This window comes from Phragmites australis, chromosome 15 (genome assembly GCF_958298935.1).
Source record: "Phragmites australis chromosome 15, lpPhrAust1.1, whole genome shotgun sequence".
NCBI lineage: Eukaryota > Viridiplantae > Streptophyta > Magnoliopsida > Poales > Poaceae > Phragmites > Phragmites australis.
In genome coordinates, this window is record NC_084935.1 from 30,445,153 (window position 1) to 30,465,846 (window position 20,694).

General features: G+C 41.2%; 3 protein-coding genes across 6 annotated transcripts; 1 reads left to right on the forward strand and 2 right to left on the reverse strand.

Annotated features, from left to right (window-relative positions):
• Positions 1-629: 629 nt before the first annotated feature.
• On the reverse strand, positions 630-4,240 carry LOC133891934 (protein FAR1-RELATED SEQUENCE 5-like). Of its 3 annotated transcripts, none has more exons than XM_062332651.1 (6): positions 3,565-4,240; positions 3,086-3,468; positions 2,783-2,955; positions 2,205-2,665; positions 1,843-2,130; positions 630-1,754 (listed from the first exon to the last, which is right to left on the reverse strand). In XM_062332651.1, exons 3-6 carry the CDS (start codon positions 2,937-2,939, stop codon positions 1,425-1,427), a joined length of 1,236 nt encoding a protein of 411 aa, XP_062188635.1. In that variant the 5' UTR covers positions 2,940-2,955; positions 3,086-3,468; positions 3,565-4,240; the 3' UTR covers positions 630-1,424. The 3 variants fall into 3 exon arrangements, with proteins under 3 accessions (XP_062188635.1, XP_062188634.1, XP_062188633.1); XM_062332650.1 differs by having other exon boundaries at positions 1,843-1,982; positions 2,067-2,130; positions 2,783-3,468; XM_062332649.1 differs by having other exon boundaries at positions 2,783-3,468.
• A 441-nt stretch (positions 4,241-4,681) lies between these two features.
• Positions 4,682-8,412, reverse strand: LOC133891935 (uncharacterized). Of its 2 annotated transcripts, none has more exons than XM_062332652.1 (4): positions 6,625-6,935; positions 6,335-6,535; positions 6,065-6,139; positions 4,682-5,911 (listed from the first exon to the last, which is right to left on the reverse strand). In XM_062332652.1, the coding sequence occupies exons 2-4, from the start codon at positions 6,532-6,534 to the stop codon at positions 5,647-5,649; spliced, it is 540 nt and encodes a 179-aa protein (XP_062188636.1). In that variant the 5' UTR covers position 6,535; positions 6,625-6,935; the 3' UTR covers positions 4,682-5,646. The 2 variants fall into 2 exon arrangements, 1 of the variants encoding a protein (XP_062188636.1); XR_009904316.1 differs by adding an exon at positions 7,968-8,412 and having other exon boundaries at positions 4,687-6,139; positions 6,625-6,870.
• A 2,027-nt stretch (positions 8,413-10,439) lies between these two features.
• LOC133893275 (uncharacterized) lies at positions 10,440-18,589 on the forward strand. Its single transcript, XM_062334264.1, has 16 exons — positions 10,440-10,722; positions 11,490-11,576; positions 13,118-13,175; positions 13,325-13,462; positions 13,547-13,668; positions 13,749-14,021; positions 14,187-14,317; positions 15,057-15,085; positions 15,534-15,602; positions 15,802-15,867; positions 15,967-16,104; positions 16,191-16,315; positions 16,388-16,660; positions 16,821-16,951; positions 18,021-18,059; positions 18,156-18,589. The coding sequence occupies exons 1-16, from the start codon at positions 10,555-10,557 to the stop codon at positions 18,271-18,273; spliced, it is 1,965 nt and encodes a 654-aa protein (XP_062190248.1). The 5' UTR covers positions 10,440-10,554; the 3' UTR covers positions 18,274-18,589.
• Positions 18,590-20,694: the final 2,105 nt, after the last annotated feature.

Consider the following 20,694-nt stretch of genomic DNA (forward strand, 5'->3'; position numbering starts at 1 on the left):
TTGCACATTGGTTTTTGTAAACTGTGTTGTTGATTACTGATTTCGTTACCTTCAACGTTTATTCTTCAGTGTTTGATGGTACATAAACTCCATCGCAACAAACCTTCATATTACTACAGAAATCTACCTCTTACCTGCTCACTTTTATGTCCACATTATTATCAAGCGAATTTGGTTACATTCTGAATAATACTGATACTCCAGATGGATGGTGGATGGTTTCCTGATGAGATTCATAACCACATAATCTCTATGCTCTTCTCTTGAGATAATAAGACCACTCAAACAGCTAATTTAGTACGTAGTACTTTGCAACATGCAACCCCTATCCTAGCTGGATGTCATGTGCTGATTGATGTTAATGAAATGGCTTCTCTGATCTGACGGTTCAACAATGCAACGGTACGGAGCAGTATATACTAGTAATAACAGTTTTCTTTGATCTGATCTGATACCAGGGGCGCCCAAGAGCTGATCTGATCTAACTAGTAATAGCAGTTTTCTTCACTCGACAAGTCAAAAATGCTGGCCTGGCATCCACGAGCAGAAGGGTATCTATACTAGAGAAGATAAAAACCAAGCCAGGTTATGTCTTCAGCAACAGTGACCTTGCAATCCTGAACATTTACTTGATCAGAGTGTAACATGGAGCTATTGTTAGGATAGTGTTCTAGCAGCATTCTAGCTGATGAGGTACAACAACACTAACACCTCACCCAAGCTGAGATCAACAAACATCATCATAGCGAGTAATCAGACTCTGTCTTGTAAAATCGGAGACGATTTTAACTTTTCCTAAAACCAACACAGGAAAACCATTGCGTCAATTACCCTGCAATCACTACATGGTATTGCGTATCCTGTATTGTAAAATATCAAAATTTACTAACCAGCACCCCAAAACAAGCAAATTAAACCGTCCCAACACTACGATTACAGCTCGACACAAATCAAATTACATGAAACAAATGATCATTTTTTTATAACAAGAGAGTGAACACATCACAAATATACTCTATCCCTTAAAATGGTCCTTCCTCTTATATGTCGAGTCCTTTCCACACGTGCTTGCATAATGACCTCGTTCGCCACATGTGTGGCAGTATCTTGGACGTGGCGGTATGTTGTCTCCTTCTAAGTTCTGTGTGCCCTCAGAAGATGATCCTACTACCGGAACATCTAAATCCATCTTCATATTTCTTTCCTTTCTTTTGTCACGTGCATATTGCACGCTTGCCTCTTCGCCCCCTGTCTTCATCCTTTTCACCCTTGGCCTTCCTCTTTTATGCTTCGCTACTGGAGGCAACACCTCTCGAGCCACCAATCCATGCCCTACACCCTCTTCACTAGTTACCTCAAGCTCCAATTCCTCATCTGTTTCTGTCAAGTTGACATCGACATCGTTCTTATTATTTTGAGTGTGTTTACCTCCTTGCCGTTTGCTGTCCTGATCTATTTGGGCCTTGCATACCTGAGGCATCGTCTTGTGAAGATTCCCCAATCTTTAGATCATCTAATAGTTGAGACATCGCATCCATGGTTTTCCTATATGTTTCTACATCCTTATTCCCCCGTCTTGCAAGCTCCATTGATAACCTGCTAAGCATAGAATGCCTGTATGTTCTAGATGCCGTAGCATCCTCGTCATCTTTGTATCCCTGAAGATGTGATGGTATGTAGTCTCTTGCATTCTTGGTCCACCTTTTCAGGATATATCTATCTGGTATCTCAGATATTCCATATTGAAACATGACCTATCATAAAGGGATAACAGTTAATTATTTAATACGTAATTACTAAGCAAAGATTATGAATAGTAGACAAAAAGGATGGCATACATACCCTCAGTACGTGACAACATAATATACCCTTCTGCTCAAACATTTTGCAGTTACAGGAGAATTCCTTTCGATCGACATCGGCATATACCTCATGTTCAGGGCGCCGCCACCAATTAGTAGAATCCTTGCACATGTGAATAACTTTGTGTACCTTTTCAGTTTCAGATGGCTCAAGCTTGAATGATAAACTATCAACAAGCTGTTCACTGAATAAGTTAAACACACCTCTTGTATATATTCTTGCGACATGTTTTTCTATTGGCGAATTTGTTTTGTTCTCTACCTTTTCCTGCATTGTTCAATTACATATGAGTAAAAAACATGGTACTGCTCATAAAAAAAGGTGGATACCACATCACTCACATTTTCAGTATGGAACTCTTCGGTGTCCTCAACCTGCAGCCTGTCTTGTAAGAATCTTTCATAGCCCTTCACAAACCCAAACATGGAGCATGATGGTCCTATAAACTTCTTGAATACATGATTTGCAGACTCACTTCTCTGAGTAGTAGTCATTCCGGCAAAGAAATATTCTGCAAAGTACACAAATGCCCACTTTTCTTTAATATCCCATATCTGATTCATATACACACTCTCCTGCAGACCATATCTTGACATCAATTCGCGCCATGCATATTCAAACTCTTCAACGGTGCGTGATTGGTTCAAAACTTTGTGGAACTCTTCTTTGAACGGTGAACGCTTCCCGCTGTAAATGTTTCCTACCCGTTCTTTGGCTTTCTTCAGCACATGCCACTTGCACACCTGGTGCAAAGTATTGGGAAACACTTCTCCAATTGCAACTTCCATGGCTTGGCAATTGTCTGTCAACACAAGCAAATAAATTTTAGAAACACCACTGCAAGTACTACTATTTCACAGAACTGACAAATAATATATACAAAATTTTAAAAAAGGATTCAACAAACAGCATGAGTAACCTGTAAGTATGGACTTTGGCTCCTTCCCGTTCATGCACTTCTTAAAAGTTCCAAACAACCACTTGAATGATTTAATTGTCTCCTCTCTGAGCAATGCACCACCAAATATCGTGCTTTGATAATTATTATTCACCCCAACAAAAGGAGCAAATGGCATTTCATACTTATTCGTCCTGCAGGTAGTGTCAAATTTCACTACATCTCCAAACAACTCAAAATTCAGTCTAGATACTGCATGCGCCCAGAAAATATTCTTCGCTCGGCATGCCTTGTCGACTTGAACACTATAAAAGAAGTTCTTACTCTTGGCCTCATTTTCCCGGAAGAGTTTTCTGAACATTGTCGCTGCATTCATCTCGCTTAATCACATATGCTAACCTATCCATGGCCCTTCTATTAAATGGAACCATCGAAGGACCCCCATGCAACCCTGCCAACAGACCATACATGTTGGTTGACTTGATCCCACTATCCACCATGTCAGCAACAATACCTCTGGTGCCCTCATCAATTCGGTTGTGCGACTGGTAGTTCATAGTCACTCCAGTTCTACCTTTCATGGGATGGTTGTGCTCTGTAACAAATTTTGTTAATATCCACACATCATCACCATTACTTCTATTCACCCGGACCATTGTTGGGCAACCCAGGCGCACAAAAGGTTTCTTTGTCTTTGAATTGTTCCCCTACATGATGCATCACAAATACAATCTTAAATTCAGTACATCATTTGTACATCTCTTTTAAAAATAACCAATAAAGAAGAGTATGTGCTATCTCACCTGGTGGGTGCAGCACATCTCCAGCTTTGTTTTTTCTCCTGCCATTGTAATACCAAATATTTGAGAGAGAAAAAAAGAAGATTTTGACCAAAAGTTGACCTTTTGATCCGTTGCTCGTATGGACGATCGGAAACTGTGGTTGCGTTTATCTCGTCGAGACGAACCCATTTTGCTATTCATATGTCCATTCTGAGCACTTTGTGACCCGTAGAAAGTCCAATAAATTTAGACCGTTGATTGTTTTAAAAAAATAAAATAAAAAAAGATAAAGCTCCAGATGGATCGGTCATCACCCCGACCCATCCAGAGAGTTTGTGTTGTCGCCAGTTCTCTCTCTCTCCCCATCGCTGCTGTGCGCTGCTGTCCACCTGCGCCAGCCGTCGCCGCCAGAGCTTCGCGTCGCCGTGCGCTGCGCGCTGCTGCCGCGCTGCCATCCGCCGGCCCGCCAGCGCCACCGCCTGCTCGCCGCCGTCACGCTGCGCTGCGCTGCGCAGCCGCTGCCTCGCCGTCGTCGTCGCGCAGTGCACCGGCCGAGCTCCCCGCCACCACGCCGTGCCGCCTCCGCCGGCCTGAGCTGCTCTGCGCCAGCCGCCGTGAGAAGCAAGCAGGAACCAGCGAGGAAGAAAACCAGGAAAGGAAGAGAAGGAAAAGAAAAGAAAAGAGAAAAGGAGAGAGAAGAAAAAGAAAGAGAAAAGAAAAAGGGAAGAAAGAGAAAAGAAAAAGAAAAAGGAAGAAAAAGGTAAAAGTTGGAATTTTTGTATTTTTGTCGGATTCGTCGTCAATCCTCCGAAGGTGATTCTTCAGTAATTCCTAGACGTTTATGGTTAGATTAAATTAATCAATTCCTATCGTATCATTTCATGTGATCAATAGTCCGATTCGTTTCGATAATCGTTATTGATTCGAAGATACGACATCCGAGTCGAAACATTCATTTCTTTCAACAGAGCAAAGTCTAATTAGTGAGAACTTTAATTCGACTCTGAATTGGAAATAGTGTATCATTTCATATGATACGGTTTTCTGTTTGGTTTTCCGAAATATAGGCGTATATGCGACGTTTTTCAAGCGTAGGAATGACGCTTTATATTTTATGTGTTTTAAATGTGTTTTAGTGCTAATAATATACCTGTGCAGGTGGTAATACTTCCGGACGTACCTAATCGAAATCTCTTCGTCGCTTTTGGTAAAAGGCAAGTAACGTGGGGGTGTAATTCAATGCTATGTTTATATTCATGTCTTATTTCTTTCACAGATAAAATTGAAATATCTGATATTTTTCCAATTTATTCATATGATGAATGATATCGTATTTGATGAATTAAATCAATGTCATTTCGTTGTTTTTGTTTATATCGCTGATATCATGAACTAGTAGTAGTGATACTCATAAAAAGGAATCATCAAAAGGAAATTAAGAATTAACGTCAATTCACATGCATACATATACATTTATGCACTTCATATGGTGATAAAGGCCGATCACTGCCATCGTGCGTGATTCGTACCGGTACATGGAGTTGCATGAGAGGTTGGCATCGTCTAGCTCTCAAATGGAGTTGCATCATGGCATTCATACATTTATATGATATCTGAATAATACAGAATTCTGGAAGTTAAATACCATTATTTGTGGGAGACCAGGTTGGAGTCTGTCGTTACTTTCTTGACAAATATTCTGAAAGGATATTCTCTTTAAAACCATATGTTTTTTTTACGTTGTGAGAAGAATGATTAATTCCCAAATACTCTTGAACCGGGTGAGATATGTTTATATTCATAGCTGTTACTTGCTGAGCTCATCTCACCCCCCTGTTAAATCTTTTACAGGTATGTTTAGAATGTTGACGTGCATTTTGGGGATGGAATTTGGTATTTACACGCACTACCTCATCATGATGTCGATAACTCAATCAGTGTTTAGAACTATGCTTTTGGCAGTCTGTCATTCGTTTTGTATTAAGTTTCGCGCTTGAAAAAGCTGTTTTGTATATGTTGTGGTAAGACGCTGGTAGCGTCGTGAAAATTTCTATATGTTGTTTATATCATATATTGTCTGCCTGTGATCTTTTTTGTGGTCAGTTATACCGTCCCTATAGAGGAAATACAGCCAAAATTTTCTATTTTTGAATAAATATGCTTAGTTGTAAAGTAGGGTGTTACAGCCACGTTCTTTCGATTTTTGTTATGACGAATACCAAATCCCATACGAATAGAGTACATATTGTAAAAATTGAAGGCATCAGTATCTGTTTTGAAAGCCTGTCCCACTCTCGGCACCATAATCTCAGGATCGGAGTAATTTTCTAGTACTTCAGCATTCTGATCAATCTCTTCTAGCACAACCCTAAACAATATAAGAGAGACGAAATTCAGCCTTTGGCTCACTAACTTTTCACCCTATTCATAATACTCTCCCCATTTTTAATATCTCGGTCGAATACTACTCAGATCATGCACATGCTACGATTGACATACTGCTACAAGCATATGCTCATACCTCTCAATTGGTTGAGTCGTATCCAATATTTCTTCAGGTACTCCCTCTGTCCAGTCATCATTCAATGACAACAGCCTTCGAACATTACAAAACAGAGGATCACTATGCTAGATCAAAACAGAGTATCAGGCTGCTAAGTCAAAGACAAATAAATCTCAAGTACTAAGAAAGGCGTATGCAGCCATGGTTATCAGTATGCACTAACACACTAATTACAGAATTAATTCTAATACTACCTTGGGAGGACTACGCGCTTCTCTGTACACGTACCGTATGCCAAGATGACTGATGTCTTTCCTGTACACTCGATTTAGTACATCCGTTGCTGGTGGCGTATTCTCGTCCAGTGTCTCTAGAGTTTTCCCATCACCTGCATCGATTTGAATTACTGCACCACATGTGCTCAGCGAATGCTGCACTTCAGTCGTGTTTTGACCACCATCAGCTCTACGTTGTGGCACAACCTCCATGCTGCATCCGTTGGAACACACATACCTCAAATCAAAATTGGAATTTGAAGTTCTATTTTCCAACGAATGCGCACACCAGAATATACATACCTTAGACCCTCTGCATGATCTTCTCCATCACAACCAGCCGTCGAGTGATGCAGTATCCACCTTGTCTTTCCCTAGTTGCATTCCGGCGTATACTCCATTCTTCCACGGCCGGCCGCTCTACGAACAATTTTTCCGTCGACGACGCAGGTAACACCAGCCCAGGCGAACGGAATAACGGACTCTTCGAGAGAAACGGAGGGAGTATGCTGAGCAAGCCTCCCACGTCCACTTCACACGGATCAGCGTCTGTTCTCACGGATAGTGGTGTGCATGCATGCACATCGTTATTCATACTTGATAAGGTGGGAGTACGTACTTCTAGGAGTAAAAAATACGTCATATATATATTGAAATTAGTACTCGTCTGTATTAAACAGTAAGTAGAACATACATCGACGAGTACAAATACATACACAAAGGATACAGAAGGAAGAGCTGTCCTATCCTACATGCAAAGAGGACCTAGAAAGAGAAAAAATTATAGATAAACCCTTGAGGACCTCAAAGCTTGCCGAATTAAACATTAGATGCATAAGTAATCTGCACATTATTTTTTTATAATCAAACTACGATGAATATATTTATTTTGTACCACTGGTATCATTCCACCAAACACTGTTTATAAAATAGATAGTTTAGATTGCTTAGTTGGTGCCTAGACTCTAGGTGCCACTCTCTTGACCAGTGCTAATTACCGCCTCAACCATCTTAGCGGAAGCCTAGCTCGCCTAAGTGCCAAGCACCATCCAACTAAAGCTAAGCATTTTTTAAAACACTGCTATAAAACACATAATTTATAATTCTACACTAACTCATGCTCTAATATTTTACTAGTAAGGTGTCCGTGCGTTGTAACGATTCTTAGATTTTACATTTAATATTTATTTTATTTCTCAAATGAAGCAAACATGCTAACCAAAAGATGGTGATGCGTAGCATCAGGTAACATGGTTTATTATTATTTTCATCTATTTAAATGAAAATAGTACAGTGCCCGTGTATTGCAACGGTTTCTAAATCTCGTACAAGGTATCGATTTTACTTTCAACACCAAGAGACTAATACATGATGCTAAAAATGATACTTCATTTCATAGAGCAATAGTGCTCTACAGTACCTAAGATTGCACTCGGCTATCCACTACACCAAGATTGAAATTCCCAATCCCGCTATCCTCCGGTGAGTGACCCCCCAACTGAGAATCGATTTCGCCCAAATCGGCGCGCAAAAATCGCTCCTTTGCACCCATGAAAGCACCAAACAAATTGTATCAGAGATCGCATCTTTGAGCGATCGATCCAACCACGAAATTGGAGGGCGGAGTAGATCGCATATGTGCTTACCGTCCTGGGTGATGAGCGGGTAGTCAGAGGCGTTATTTTGTTTGGTAAGGCTCTCAACATCCTTCTTCAGCTCACAAACAGTTTTCTCAAGGTCCTCCTTGATCTGCTTGAGCTCATTCAACTTTTCATTTGCCATTTTTATCTCCATAGTCAACCTCCAAACTTCTTCATGAGACTGAGCAAGTTCTTAATTGTCATCTTTAACTTTCGTGTCCATGTCTGTTGCACAAAACAAGACCCAATTAGTTCATGAACCACACTAATCAGAGATGCAGTCCTTTTGTTGTGAGCCATATTTGAATAGCATGCACAGCTTGAGCACTGAGATTAAAAAATGCAATTCCAGACTGAATAATAAGTGTATAGCAATGAATTGCTAATTTGACCGGCATACATTCAATAGAACAATGATAAGAATATCATGATGGATAGGGCACAAACAATGCATAAATATGAGTTCAACAGGCTGTAAGCTTGGCTTTGAAGTAAAGCAAGAAAAACTTTCTTTGGTAAACACGATCAAAAGATAGTGAAAAGCTCACCGCTAAGATTTTCCTGGAGCCATTTGGAGTTCTTGGGACTATTATGGCTAATCCACCATCATGAGTACTACCTTGAGTCATGACGAACCAAAACCACCATTGTTGCCGAACAGGAACAAAGACCACTCGAGCCATTAAATACCTCAGCTCTTGGACACTTAGAACTGTACAAAAAATGCAAGATCTTATCTTCAAAATCGTGAAAGTTCTCAACTTCCCCACTTTTCAGAATGTGGGATCAACGAAATTAACTCATACAGTCATACTGCAGGAAGCTCCATCCAATTCGTCATTGCTTTTACCTATGCAATTACAAACACAAATGGCGTGAATAAGATCAACTAAACAAGTTATCTGCAACAATGACCAATACAGCTCTACGAATCCATGCCTATGAGTTAGTACACCCCAGTGACAAGTCTTCCATTAGTTGAAATGGCACGAAGATATATGGATAGCTCTCGCTGCACTAACCTGAAATTAAGGGGAAAAAACAATGTTTTCAGTAATTGGATGATGAGAAAGAATTGTGCATATACAGTAAGCACTACCAGAAAGAAAAAGCTTCATTCGTCTAATGTATAAAAGAATCAAAATTTTGTCAATCTGAACGATAAATAATAGAACTGAAAGCAATCCCAACAAGATTCCAAACAGAAAAGCGACAGAACTCAAAACGCAAATCCCCAAAACCGAAATTTCCGCAGAAAACACGAACCTCGACTCGAGCCACCGTGATGCAGCTAAACACAAGAAAGGAGACACTTTTGCAAGCAAATCTCACAACCCAAGCATTCTTGATTCTAACAAACAAAAAAACAGATGGGATTAAAATCACATGATCCGCACCGGCTGTTCTTTACCCCACTAACCACCCGTCCACAGCAAACCATTCCGCCAATCTCATTCCCAACAAAGACAAATCACGGAGAGACAAAAGATGGATCTCTGAAGCATCCAAGCGCAAAACACACATCAAGGAAGCAACAAAACTCGGTTATAATCGCAGCATGAGAAAAGTGAATCAAAGATCCAATCTTATAGCAGAGGCTAGAGAGGGGAGCAAGCGTACCAAGTGGACACTGTCAGGAGCAGTAGTGAGCTGCGGCAGCGAGATGCCAAGATCCACCAAGATGCCCACTTTCTTCCTCTCTCTCTCTCTCTCTCCCTCTATCCTCCTCCTCTTTAGACTCTGGCATCAGGGAGGAGGGGTCAAGGAGGAGATGGCGACGACGGATCCGACCTTGGGCGGTGGCGGTGACGTACGGGCGGCGCGAGGCAGAGCAGCGACAGCGGCGAACTGGCATGACGGAGCGGAGTCGTGGGAGGAGACAATCAGGGATGTGCAACTGGCGGCCAGGTGGTGAGGTGGGTGGGGCGCAGGATGAAAAGACGGTTTTCTTTGGTTTTGTATTAAGTGGGACAGTGGGAGACTGGTTTTTCTTTTAGTTTTTTATTAGATTACAGCGGAGATCGGCAGAGGAAGAAACTGGTGTTTTATATAAGTAGGGACGCACGACGAAAGTCGCGGTTTAAAGGAGTAGAGATTAACCTAGCAAATATGCTTTACTATATTATCATCTATTTTGCAAATATTTCATGTTTCAAATATTTCCGCTCTGTAAAATTAGAGGATGGAATAAAACTCGCTTAAGCTAGTTGATCCTCCATCATTAGTAAAATCGTTAAAACCATCGAATTAGGAAAGCAATAGCAGCCCCCTCTTTCCAGAACCGGCTCCTCTGAAGTTACAGAGCAACAGTGAGCATAACTGCCCGTGAACAGTAGCAATGGAAGTGCTTTATGAACAATAATCAACAAACAATAACCCATAAATAGTATTTTATAAACAGTGATTTGTGACTCGGGATACCATAAATAGCAACTGTTCATTTCACCGTTCGCTCCTCCACAGCCCCGGGTCGTCGCGTCCAAACCCTAGCCCGCCTCCCGGCCTCCGGTGCTCGGATTCCCCGCGGCGGCGCGTGATCCGGCCCAACGCTCCCATCGCGCCCCGCGCGTCCGGTTCACCCTAGATCCGGCGGATGGAGCGCCCGGCGGAGAAGGAGGCGCCGCCGCCCGCGGTGGAGGACGGGATGCTCTCGGCGACTGCGGCGATGGCGAGGGACGCCGCCGTGCTGCTCCAGAGCCGCCGGTACGCCGAGTGCGCCGAGGTGCTCGCACAGCTCCCGCTCAACGAGGGCGATCCCAAGGTGGACGATTCGGTCTCTTGTTTACTCTGGAGATGCGAGGAGGGTTAGGAGCTTTCGGGGTCAATCTTTTAGCTGTACAAGTATACTGCACATACCTTGAATCCGTGTTCTTGGCTGGGATAGCGGCAGTGCCTTTGGTTGGGGGACGTTTCAGTTGCTTGCTAGATGCATCTGTGGTTAGAGCTGTGCTTGGCAATTCTTGCGTGGGAATTTGGTGATGTGCATGTTTGAGTTCCATGCATGGCTGTGCTCTGGTGTGGGTAGTGTTAGGTCTGCAAATGTACGTGGTGAATGGGTGGATGCGTTCACCCTGGTTGTGATAGTTCGCTGGCGTATGCATATGCGCTTGCATCTGTTGCGTGAACTGTCGTTACATATGTCACCTGTGTGACTTGTGTGCGTGACTTGTATTTTCTGAACGTGTTGCGTGTTGAAAATATGAATGCCAGGTGATTTGGGCATGCTATTGGGCTCAGATGTGCCTTTCCGTGTTTACGATTTTCATTAGTTATGTCGCATGTTTGGTGAAGCATATGCCAGGGTCTGTTTAAGCTGGTTGTGTTTGGCTACAAATTTGAAGCATAATTGCCTAAGAACAGCAAGGAAAACAGTTTCTTTAGAATGATGGGTGAGATAGTTATCCATCATCTTCGTATAGGACAATAGTCAGTTTGAATCAGTAGCTATTCTACTTTCACTTTGGGAAGAAATTGTTGTGCTATCATAAATTTTTCCTTCATCTGATGTCCCAATTTTGCTGTTTTCAGGTCCTCCACAATATGGCCATTACAGAATCTTTCTTGGAAGGTTGTCCTGATCCAAAGAGTCTGCTTAAAATTCTAGGCGATGTTAAGGTTAGTTAATCTGCACGGCTCACTGTATCTTCATTTAATTGATGTGCAGATTATGTAGTAAAGTAATAGAAGCACGCCATCTTTCATTAGTAAATAACTATATAGGTAAAGCTTGAATTGGCAACTACAATGGAAGCCTGTTAGAGGCTCAGAGACACATGATTGTGAGAACAAAATGTTACTTTTGCCATGTCTATACTCTATACTCATTTATGGATGAAAAGAAGATACTGTGCAATGTGTCCTATCCTTTGGTTAATTTAAATCATAAGTTCCTTACTTCTTGGAAGGAGAATCTTGATGTTCCGCCTAATTGTTCTTCATCTATCTGTTGTGGGACCTATTTTGTGTAAGATCGCTTGAAATGGCTAAACATTTCTGTTGTTAGGGTTTTGTTGTTTCCAAATGATGATAGTTGTCACATGCATGAAAAATTCTTTCTTGCGTGGCTAGTGACAAAATTCTTTCATGTATGGATAGTGCTTTCTATTGTTTACCCTTGTATTTGTTCCCATATCTGTATGTTTTCCTAACTGTAGAATTGAATTAGTTTTGAATTGCCACCTGGTAGCATAACTTCCTATTTACTTGAAAGTTCTTTTTTCCGCGATGTGCACGAGTACACGAAACATGTGCGTTGTGTAGGACTATTGGACGCACTCCACATGTTGAGAATTGTGATAGCTATCTAGCTTATTAATTGTTCTGCCAACTTGTGTAAGGATGTGTATGTGTGAAGGGGCGTGAAAATAATCAAATTATGAAAACCTTACTGTTAGATATAAGCAATTGCAGAAGGGTTATGTGAGTAGGCATTAAGATAATTTGAGTTCGTGGGAGCATATTGATAGAACTGGACGTGAACCCATATAATCTTATGAACACCTTCACTATTGTTTTGCAACGATATACGCGTAGTGGTATAAGTTAGTTGTAAATATGGCCTTTTCAACTTGCACCCCCCCCCCCCTCGCCCTTAAAGCTCCCTGATTCCTTATTCTGCATATCCTTAGTTTTTCGAAGCTTCAAATTAGCAGTGGCAAACTACTTGCAGTATATCCTCATTGAAACCATATATGATATATTTGGCGAATACAGTGAGAATCTGAGCTGCCAGGTTGGTTTGAATCACGGCCTGTGCCCTGGTGGTGGGGAAACTATACAACTACCCCACCTACCTGGGTTTGTGTTGTACTTCCAGCTTGGGCACATAGTGAATGCTATATCACCTGGGAATTTCCAGGGGGGAAAATCAAACGGACAACGAAAAACCAGCCCCCTCCATTTTTGGGTCAGATTCTGGACAATACACACTATTTGTTAATACAATTGAGAGCAGAAAGAGAAAATAGCTATTACAGGTTGAAGAACAGCCAGGCTTGAAATGAACCTTGTGTTTGTGTAACTGCCTTCTGATTGGTTGTATAGCATTCTTTATATCCTTTGACCTACTTCAACGATACGCAGCTCTCCTGCGTATTCCAGAAAAAAAAAATCCTTTGACCTACTGGTTATGACACTGTATTTGCTTATTGCTGCAGGTTGGAAAGATGCTGAAATATAAGCAAGAAGATGTTTGCGGAGGAGAGAGTAGTGAAAGTAAGAAGCAAACAACTATTGCAATAAAAATCATGATTAAGTCATTGCTTTCCATTGTGTCAATTATTCTTTCTTCACATGAATTCAGTTTTTTCACTACTTCATTGTATTGCACTCAAAATTGTTGTGTATCATGTTTCTTTCATCAGTGCACAGGGATCTGATTGATACTTTTGAAGAGCAATTTGGCGATTCAAGTGATTCTGGTCAAGGTGTCTGGGGTGAACTCAGCAAAGGAATTGCTGCAAAGTTGTCTCGAACTGTTTTCTCCATTGCTTCATTTAAGGGTGAATACATTGTTATGTGATCATTAGTTTCCATATTTTATTTGATCATCATTAATGAATACTGGAAATTATGATCATGCATAGGAAATGCGATGCTATGTGCATGCTCAGGCATAGTTATACGATCTGACCCACCCATCACAACTTTGCTGACTTCGGCAAGTTTAGTGAGATCTTCTCATGGCAGGATTGAAGATGACTTGATGGTTGGTGCTGCTAATCATGCTCTACTCCTTTTACTTGTTCATTCATTTATGATACTGGTTATGTCTGACTATCATTACAGATTAGAGTGCGCTACGAGTACCGACAGTATACCAACGGGTGGTTGGGAGACTATGATTTGGATCACAACCTTCTTCTTGTCAACATCCATACCCGCCGTCTTCCTGTGGCACATCTTGACCATCAAGTGCAACTTGAGTCATGTAGCAAGGTACTAGCTGTAGGTCGTGTTTTCAACTCCAGAAAATTGATGGCCACAAGTGGGTTAGTGAAGGACACAATAAGCATATATGATCAGGAGGAGGCCGCAGTCTCCACATGTAAAATCAGTAAGGTACATTTTTTTTTACTTCTACATGATGGAAATAAATAGATGCATCAGGATACGAGTGGCTTAATCTGTCACTGCATTTACTTAATTTCTTCTGCAAGGCATTAACAATAGTTTGTCTTCCAGTGCAACAGTTGTTAACTGTCACTTTATTTATTTATTTGCTAGGCTGGGATTGGAGGGCCCCTTATAGATGTCGATGGGTACTTTCATGGCATGAACTTTTATGGTGAGGAAGAAACACCATTCCTTCCAAGGAGTATAATTCTCAAATGCTTGAAGCGTTTTGGGATATTTGGGTATGTCTTCCAGTATTTATGTGCAACAACTTCTCCACTAACTTATCTATGCATGCTTGTAAACTCATTAGTTTGCTGCCCAGTAATGTGGCAGACTTGTCTCATTAGTTCCATTAATTGAGGCTACATGTCTACAGCAGTGAGTATATAAAGAAGGCTATTAATTCAATTGCAGGTTCAAGTTGAGGCTGTCTTTTCGTGATGTTCTATTTCACCATATGCCTGTAATATGAGAAAGAGAGAACTTCAACATTTAGATGAATTGAATTCTGTGCTCATATGTTATAGACTTGTTAAGGTATATACGAAACTAAATAACAGGACATACAATTTTGGCATTTGTAGTTTTTTTGCTGTGTGGGATGTATGGCCGTTCTGTATTTTTCTTTCGGTCATTTGTAGTTGCTTTGCATTTTGGTGTATGTTTGTTCCTTGATATGAATTTGGTTTGCTACCCCTTTGACCCAATAAGCACTTGTATTACCTGGAAATTTGCTACCTATTCTGTCAGCATGTACCCCCATTGTTGTCCAGCAGTTGGTTAGAACTCTTGTTTCAACGTTGAAGCTGATATATTGATCTGAATAAAATAACTTTAGTTCGAACTAGTATGAACATACTTTCATTCATGAGATCCCTAGACTCTTCTCTATGGAATAATTATGGCCATGTGGCTCCTGACTTTTGGATAAGCACTTCTCTGCATCTATTATAACAAATTTGCTATGTTCTACTGCAGGGATGAAAATAAAGGAGGTGACTACACAAGTAAGAAGTTAAAATAAACCTCTTCATTAAGAAATTATGTCATACTGTTTATTGTTAATGATTGTTGTATTAGGGTCCTCGCTGTAGCGCAAGGATGGTTTTACAGTTGTACAAGTAGTCAGTGGTCTCATTGCTAAGCAGTTCACCTTGTTTGAGAAAAGCAGATGTTCCCCTGGCACTGGCAGCACATGCTCCCCACACTGACCCCATTGACTATGCATTGGGATGCATGCTACACCATTTTAAATTTGATTTTTAACTAAAAACATGTAGTATCATTTATCTTAATGCTTCCTCAATGGTTAGGAAGTGATCAGAGTGCATGAACCCCTAGGGGCATAATGTCCATATTTTTGGGTATACTACATGGGAATCTCCAACACAGAGCTTGTTTTCGTTCATTGTTTTCAGTTATGATATTCCCTTTCACTCATCTTTTCTATTATAGGCAGGAAAATGATGAGATGCGCAAATAGGACTGTGGATGCTTCCCCATCTTGTGGCTTCTTTTCAAAAGGTAATCTTTTATGGCTGATAAATATTGAAATCATGAATTATATGTAAGCTGATGCCATATTCTAGTGTTACGTACTGATTACAGTTGTGCATAATTTCTACCAGTGTGGAGGGACATTAGCTTTTTTAATGGTACTTGACATCCTGATACTGAAATACGGTCAGAAATTAAGTGCTAATCGCTTGACCTTTTGCCGTAGAATTTGTTGATCAGATGCATGATCGTCTACGCTCCAATGGTTTTCCCTTGCCAACTACTATCTGCGGTGAGTCGTCGCTTTCGATTTTGCCAACTCTCCCCGTTTTCCCTCTTTTGCCAGCTATGCTAACTCTCACTGTGTGGTGTTCCATGTTTCTTCAACCAGCTGGCATGGACATTAATAATTCTTTTGAAGAGAAATTCTGCAAATTGGATGGCTCTAAAGGAGATTTCGTGAATGAACTCAGTGTGGAACTTGCTTCAACTTTGTCTCGGAGCGTTGTCTCCCTTGCTTCATTTGACGGTGACTATACTGTAAATTTGATCATTGGGCTTCGTCATTGTACTTGGTCATTACTGAAATAATGACCTGAAATATGTTCTGTATAGGAAAAACAAGGTGGTTTGCATGCTCAGGCACACTTATAGAGTATGATCGACGTACAAGCGTTCTAACGTCAGCAAGTTTGGTCAGGTCTTTTGATGATGAAAACAAAATTGTTGATAACTTGCAGGTGGGTTTGCTATTCATTCTGTACTACTCTGCATGTTCGTTTATGATACTGGTTTAACTATTATGTTTTCAGATTGAAGTGCACCTTCCAGATGGACAATGTGTCAAAGGGACGCTGCAGTACTGTAATTTATATTATAATATTGCTGTCGTCAACACCTTGGTCTTCCCTGATTTTCGTGCAGCAAATCTCTATCATCCAATGCAAATTGAGACTGGTCGTAAGGTGGTGGCTGTAGGGCGTATTTTCAGTAGTGGCAGATTAACAGCCACTTGTGGAATAGTTACTGGCAAAGAGAGCAATTTTTGCGACAAGCTTATGATGTCCACCTGTAAAATCACTAAGGTACACTGCTCATTTCCCTTACTTTTTACGTGATGGATATAAATAGCTGCACCGGGGTAGCACTTAATCTGTCACTGCAGACTGAACTACATCTGCTAGGCATTACGAGGACATCGTTTGCAGTGCTGCCCTTTTTCACGGTCACTTTATTTTGTGCTAGGTTGGGATTGGAGGGCCCGTTGTTGATTTCAATGGTAACTTCATCGGCATGAACTTTTATGACAAGGGAGAAACTCCATTCCTGCCTAGAAATGTAATTCTTGAATGCCTCAGGCATTTTGAGACGAGAGGGTATGTCCTTCAATGTCTATATATACTTTTTACAACATGCAAGTGCTTTATTTAGGACTCATGCAATTGCTTATTATGTTCATAAATATTCAAGGTCCAGTGTCAGTTGCTTGCCTGAGATTTCGAATATTTTAAGAAAATTGTTGAAGCAAGTTCAGTCATTGGCACAATGTTCTATTTAATCTGCTCCATGAAGATAATAGCCTTTTCTTTTTGAAACTTGGACTGTTGCAACCTGGAATTACATCTGCAGAGGTTGGGGTCAGTTTTGATTACCAGTCTATCTTGGATCTTCGCACCAATTTTAATGTGAAAATCACGTGCAAGCTCTTTGCTAGGCTTTGCTAACTCACATGCAAGCTTTTTACTTGGGTTTGCACTTTTTTTCTCAAACCATTTCAACAATATATACGGATCACCTTGTTTGGAGATACCACAATATGTATGCACTGATTTTCATGACAGCTTGTTGCTTGTCCTTAACTCTAGCTATAGGCTTGTCAGCTATTAAGTTGAAGCTGATAAAGATTGTAGAGCTTATCTTATACTCCCTCCGATTATAAATATAAGTCATTTTAGATTTGTCCACAAGGATTAAGAAAATAGATCAAATGACCCTATTACCCTTCATTTATTCTGTATTGGAAAAGATAACTCATTCATTTGTGAGATTGGTAGCATTTATTAAACAAGTGCAAGACAGGAATAAAAGAGAAAAAAATACATAGAAGTTCAAGAATGACTTATATTTAGAGAATAGTTGAGGATGCTAAAACGACCTACATTTGCAATCAGAGGGAGTAAATCCGGGGCTCAAATTGAGCTTCAAGCTTTAGCCTACTGAGGGTGTAAAGTACAGTTGCTTATACTAGCCTATGGTTCTTTCACCACCCTCACTTCACCCATTATCCTATTTGAACTTGCATACCCACCAAAAAAAGGTCATTGGAATCCTCACAAGGTTTATGATGATTACAAGTTCACCCCATTAAGCACTTATCTTTGTGTGGTTGTCTATTCTAAGTCGATTATGACCGATGTGTATACTATTGTTTTGTGTGTTTGATAGGATCATGGCTGCTGAAAATATTGCCGATAGGCCAACCAGGTATTCTTTCAAACACATTTCTGGAATATTTTGTTGCAATGTTTCACCTGAATTTGTTTTCTTGTCTTTTCTGAAATATCATTTGTTGAATGTCAGATGGCCAGTGCCCGAACCCTATTGGTTCAACCCGACAATCGATGAGCCTACGGACCCTTTGTTGGAACTGGCACTTCTACCTATGGTGGTGCTCAGGGCGGACCCAGCCCAGAAATAGAGCAGGGGCTGCTAGCTACAGTAACACTGGAGCTACAATAAAAACATCTACAGTCTACTAAACCAACAAAAATGAGTAGGGGGGCGTGCCCCCACTCCTATAACGCTGAGCCTGCCCCTGGTGGTGCTCTGATTATGTGGCTTTAGAATCTGCAATGTGATGATTAATAAATATTATTATGTACTTGTGCTCCAAGTCTAGCAAGTATTGACCTTAGTTCAGTTTGTGTAACTTCAAGCACATTTCCTTGGCACATTCACCCAGGGTTAAAATGCAAGCTTTGAGATATGTATGGGCTCCCCTGTCTGTCCATCTTTATTTATATTCGTGTGTTCTCCAAACTGATCGGATTTTACATGGAAAAAACTGTTACTTGTATTTTCGGTGCAAAACTGTTACTTGTATTTTCGGTACAATTTAAAACTGAGGTCGTCTAGTCTGAGCAAGGGACATGCAAAACATATCGTGGATTGCTGCATGAGGTCACGTACAGGACGTAGAAATGGTTTGAAGATGGTATCCAACAATTGTGTTGTAAGGGTCTGTGAACTTTTTTCCTACTTGATAAAAAGATACGTAACTCTCGTGCGTATTCTGGAAGTGAGAAACTGAAAATTCATTCAGCCTCGTGTACTTTTCTTCTTTTTTCTACCGATCCTCGTGTGCTTTCTTCTTTTTTTCTACCGAGGGGAGGGAAAACTTTCATTCTAGGCTAGGCTCTATCTTCCCCTGCCCGTAAGCTTCCCCCAGGTGCTTGGCAGAAAATGGAAGAGCACATATGCATACCCAGTGGTGTAGATTTTGGGTGCATGTGTAGATGTTCTCAATTATGCTCGAGGATATGCTTTATGAGAATGAAGTACATAGAGCTTGTTTGCAATTGTTTTCTATCATGCAAATGCCTCGTCACTCATGGTTTTCATTTTAGGTGGGGAAATGGTGAGATCCACGGATGTGCTTTGCTAGTTTTCTATTGATACCTTTCTAATCCATTTCTAATGGTTCTTAAGATCCTGGTATAATATATGATCAGTACTGATTTAGTCATTATCGCTTCACCTTGTTGCCCTAGAATTTGTCGATATGGTACATGAGGACTTACACTCTTGTGGTTATCCTTTGCCAACTGAAATATGTGGTGAGTCATTGCTCTAGATTTCGCCAACTCCTCCTCCATTTTTGTGCTTTTTTACAACTTTATTCTAACATTCACTGTTTTGTTGTGTCATATTTCCTTAAACAGAAGGGAGAAAATTAAGTTTTTGCTATTGTGAAGAACAGACTTCACCAAATTGCCACTCTCTAGATGATCTACTCCAAGGTAGAGGGCGTGGGACGTGGGAGGCTGCGGGACCCACACGGGAGGGGAGGGCAGACTACGCACGACGGAAGAAAAATAGCAAACGCTTTAAGTAGGAGAGATTTTAATCCTCTTCCTTTTCTTTTCCCATCTACACCCACGTGAAAAGACTGAGCTACCCTCCGGTCATATTCACTTAACTCGCTCGCTCGACGCCGCATCCCGCTCCTCTCTCTCCCGAACAGAACCCAATGTTATGTGTGTTGTGTGCCATGACTTTGTTATATTGTGCATTGTGTTGTGTGCCCGTTCTTCACAATGGCAATTTGGAGTAGCATCTGTTGGAGGGTATTACGGTACATTTGACTGCACATCCTAGGCATGCAAAGTATGTGCATGTGCATCTAAGTAATTCCCACCGGCCTTGCTTTGGTTGTTGGAAACCTAGCCGCTAGTGCTCAAGTGATCAAGTTTGGGACGATGATCCATTACTCCAGTGGCTGGCCCAAAGTCACGTACGTACTCGTGTTCCTTGTATACGTTTGTTGGTGAAGAACGAAGAACAAGGATATCATTGGCGGGCCGTCAGGATCGATGAGCCGCGAAGGCATGGTACTTCTGCGTACCTCCTCGCCAACTGGTGGCACTCCCTTTCGCACCGACGCCGACACCGGCGGCAACCTCGACATGACAGTGCAGTGGGCGGTGGATTTCATCCTCGTTCTTTTGCCTTTGGATGTCAACAACATACGTGTTCGGTGATTCATAATTTCCAATAACTGGGTGTTGTAGCCATGTGTACCCGAGGATCAGTCGTACGACTTCCTAACAGGCGAGGATACGTGCGTCCTGTAGGGAAAAACAGAACATAAAGAATCTAACATCTGATACAACAACCACAACTGCTACTACCACCACCATAAAAGACTTTCCGAGTACAACAACTAATGATCACCCGTACCCGCCGTGTATAAGCGGACGACAGCATTGGATTGTGGGCAGCTTCTCTGGGCTCTAGACATTTCTCAACTTAGAAAGGAAGCTTTGCGCCAAGGAGAAGCAGGGGACTCTCTATTTCTTGTATTCACCATACCGTACGAAGAAGTATCCAAGATAGTCAA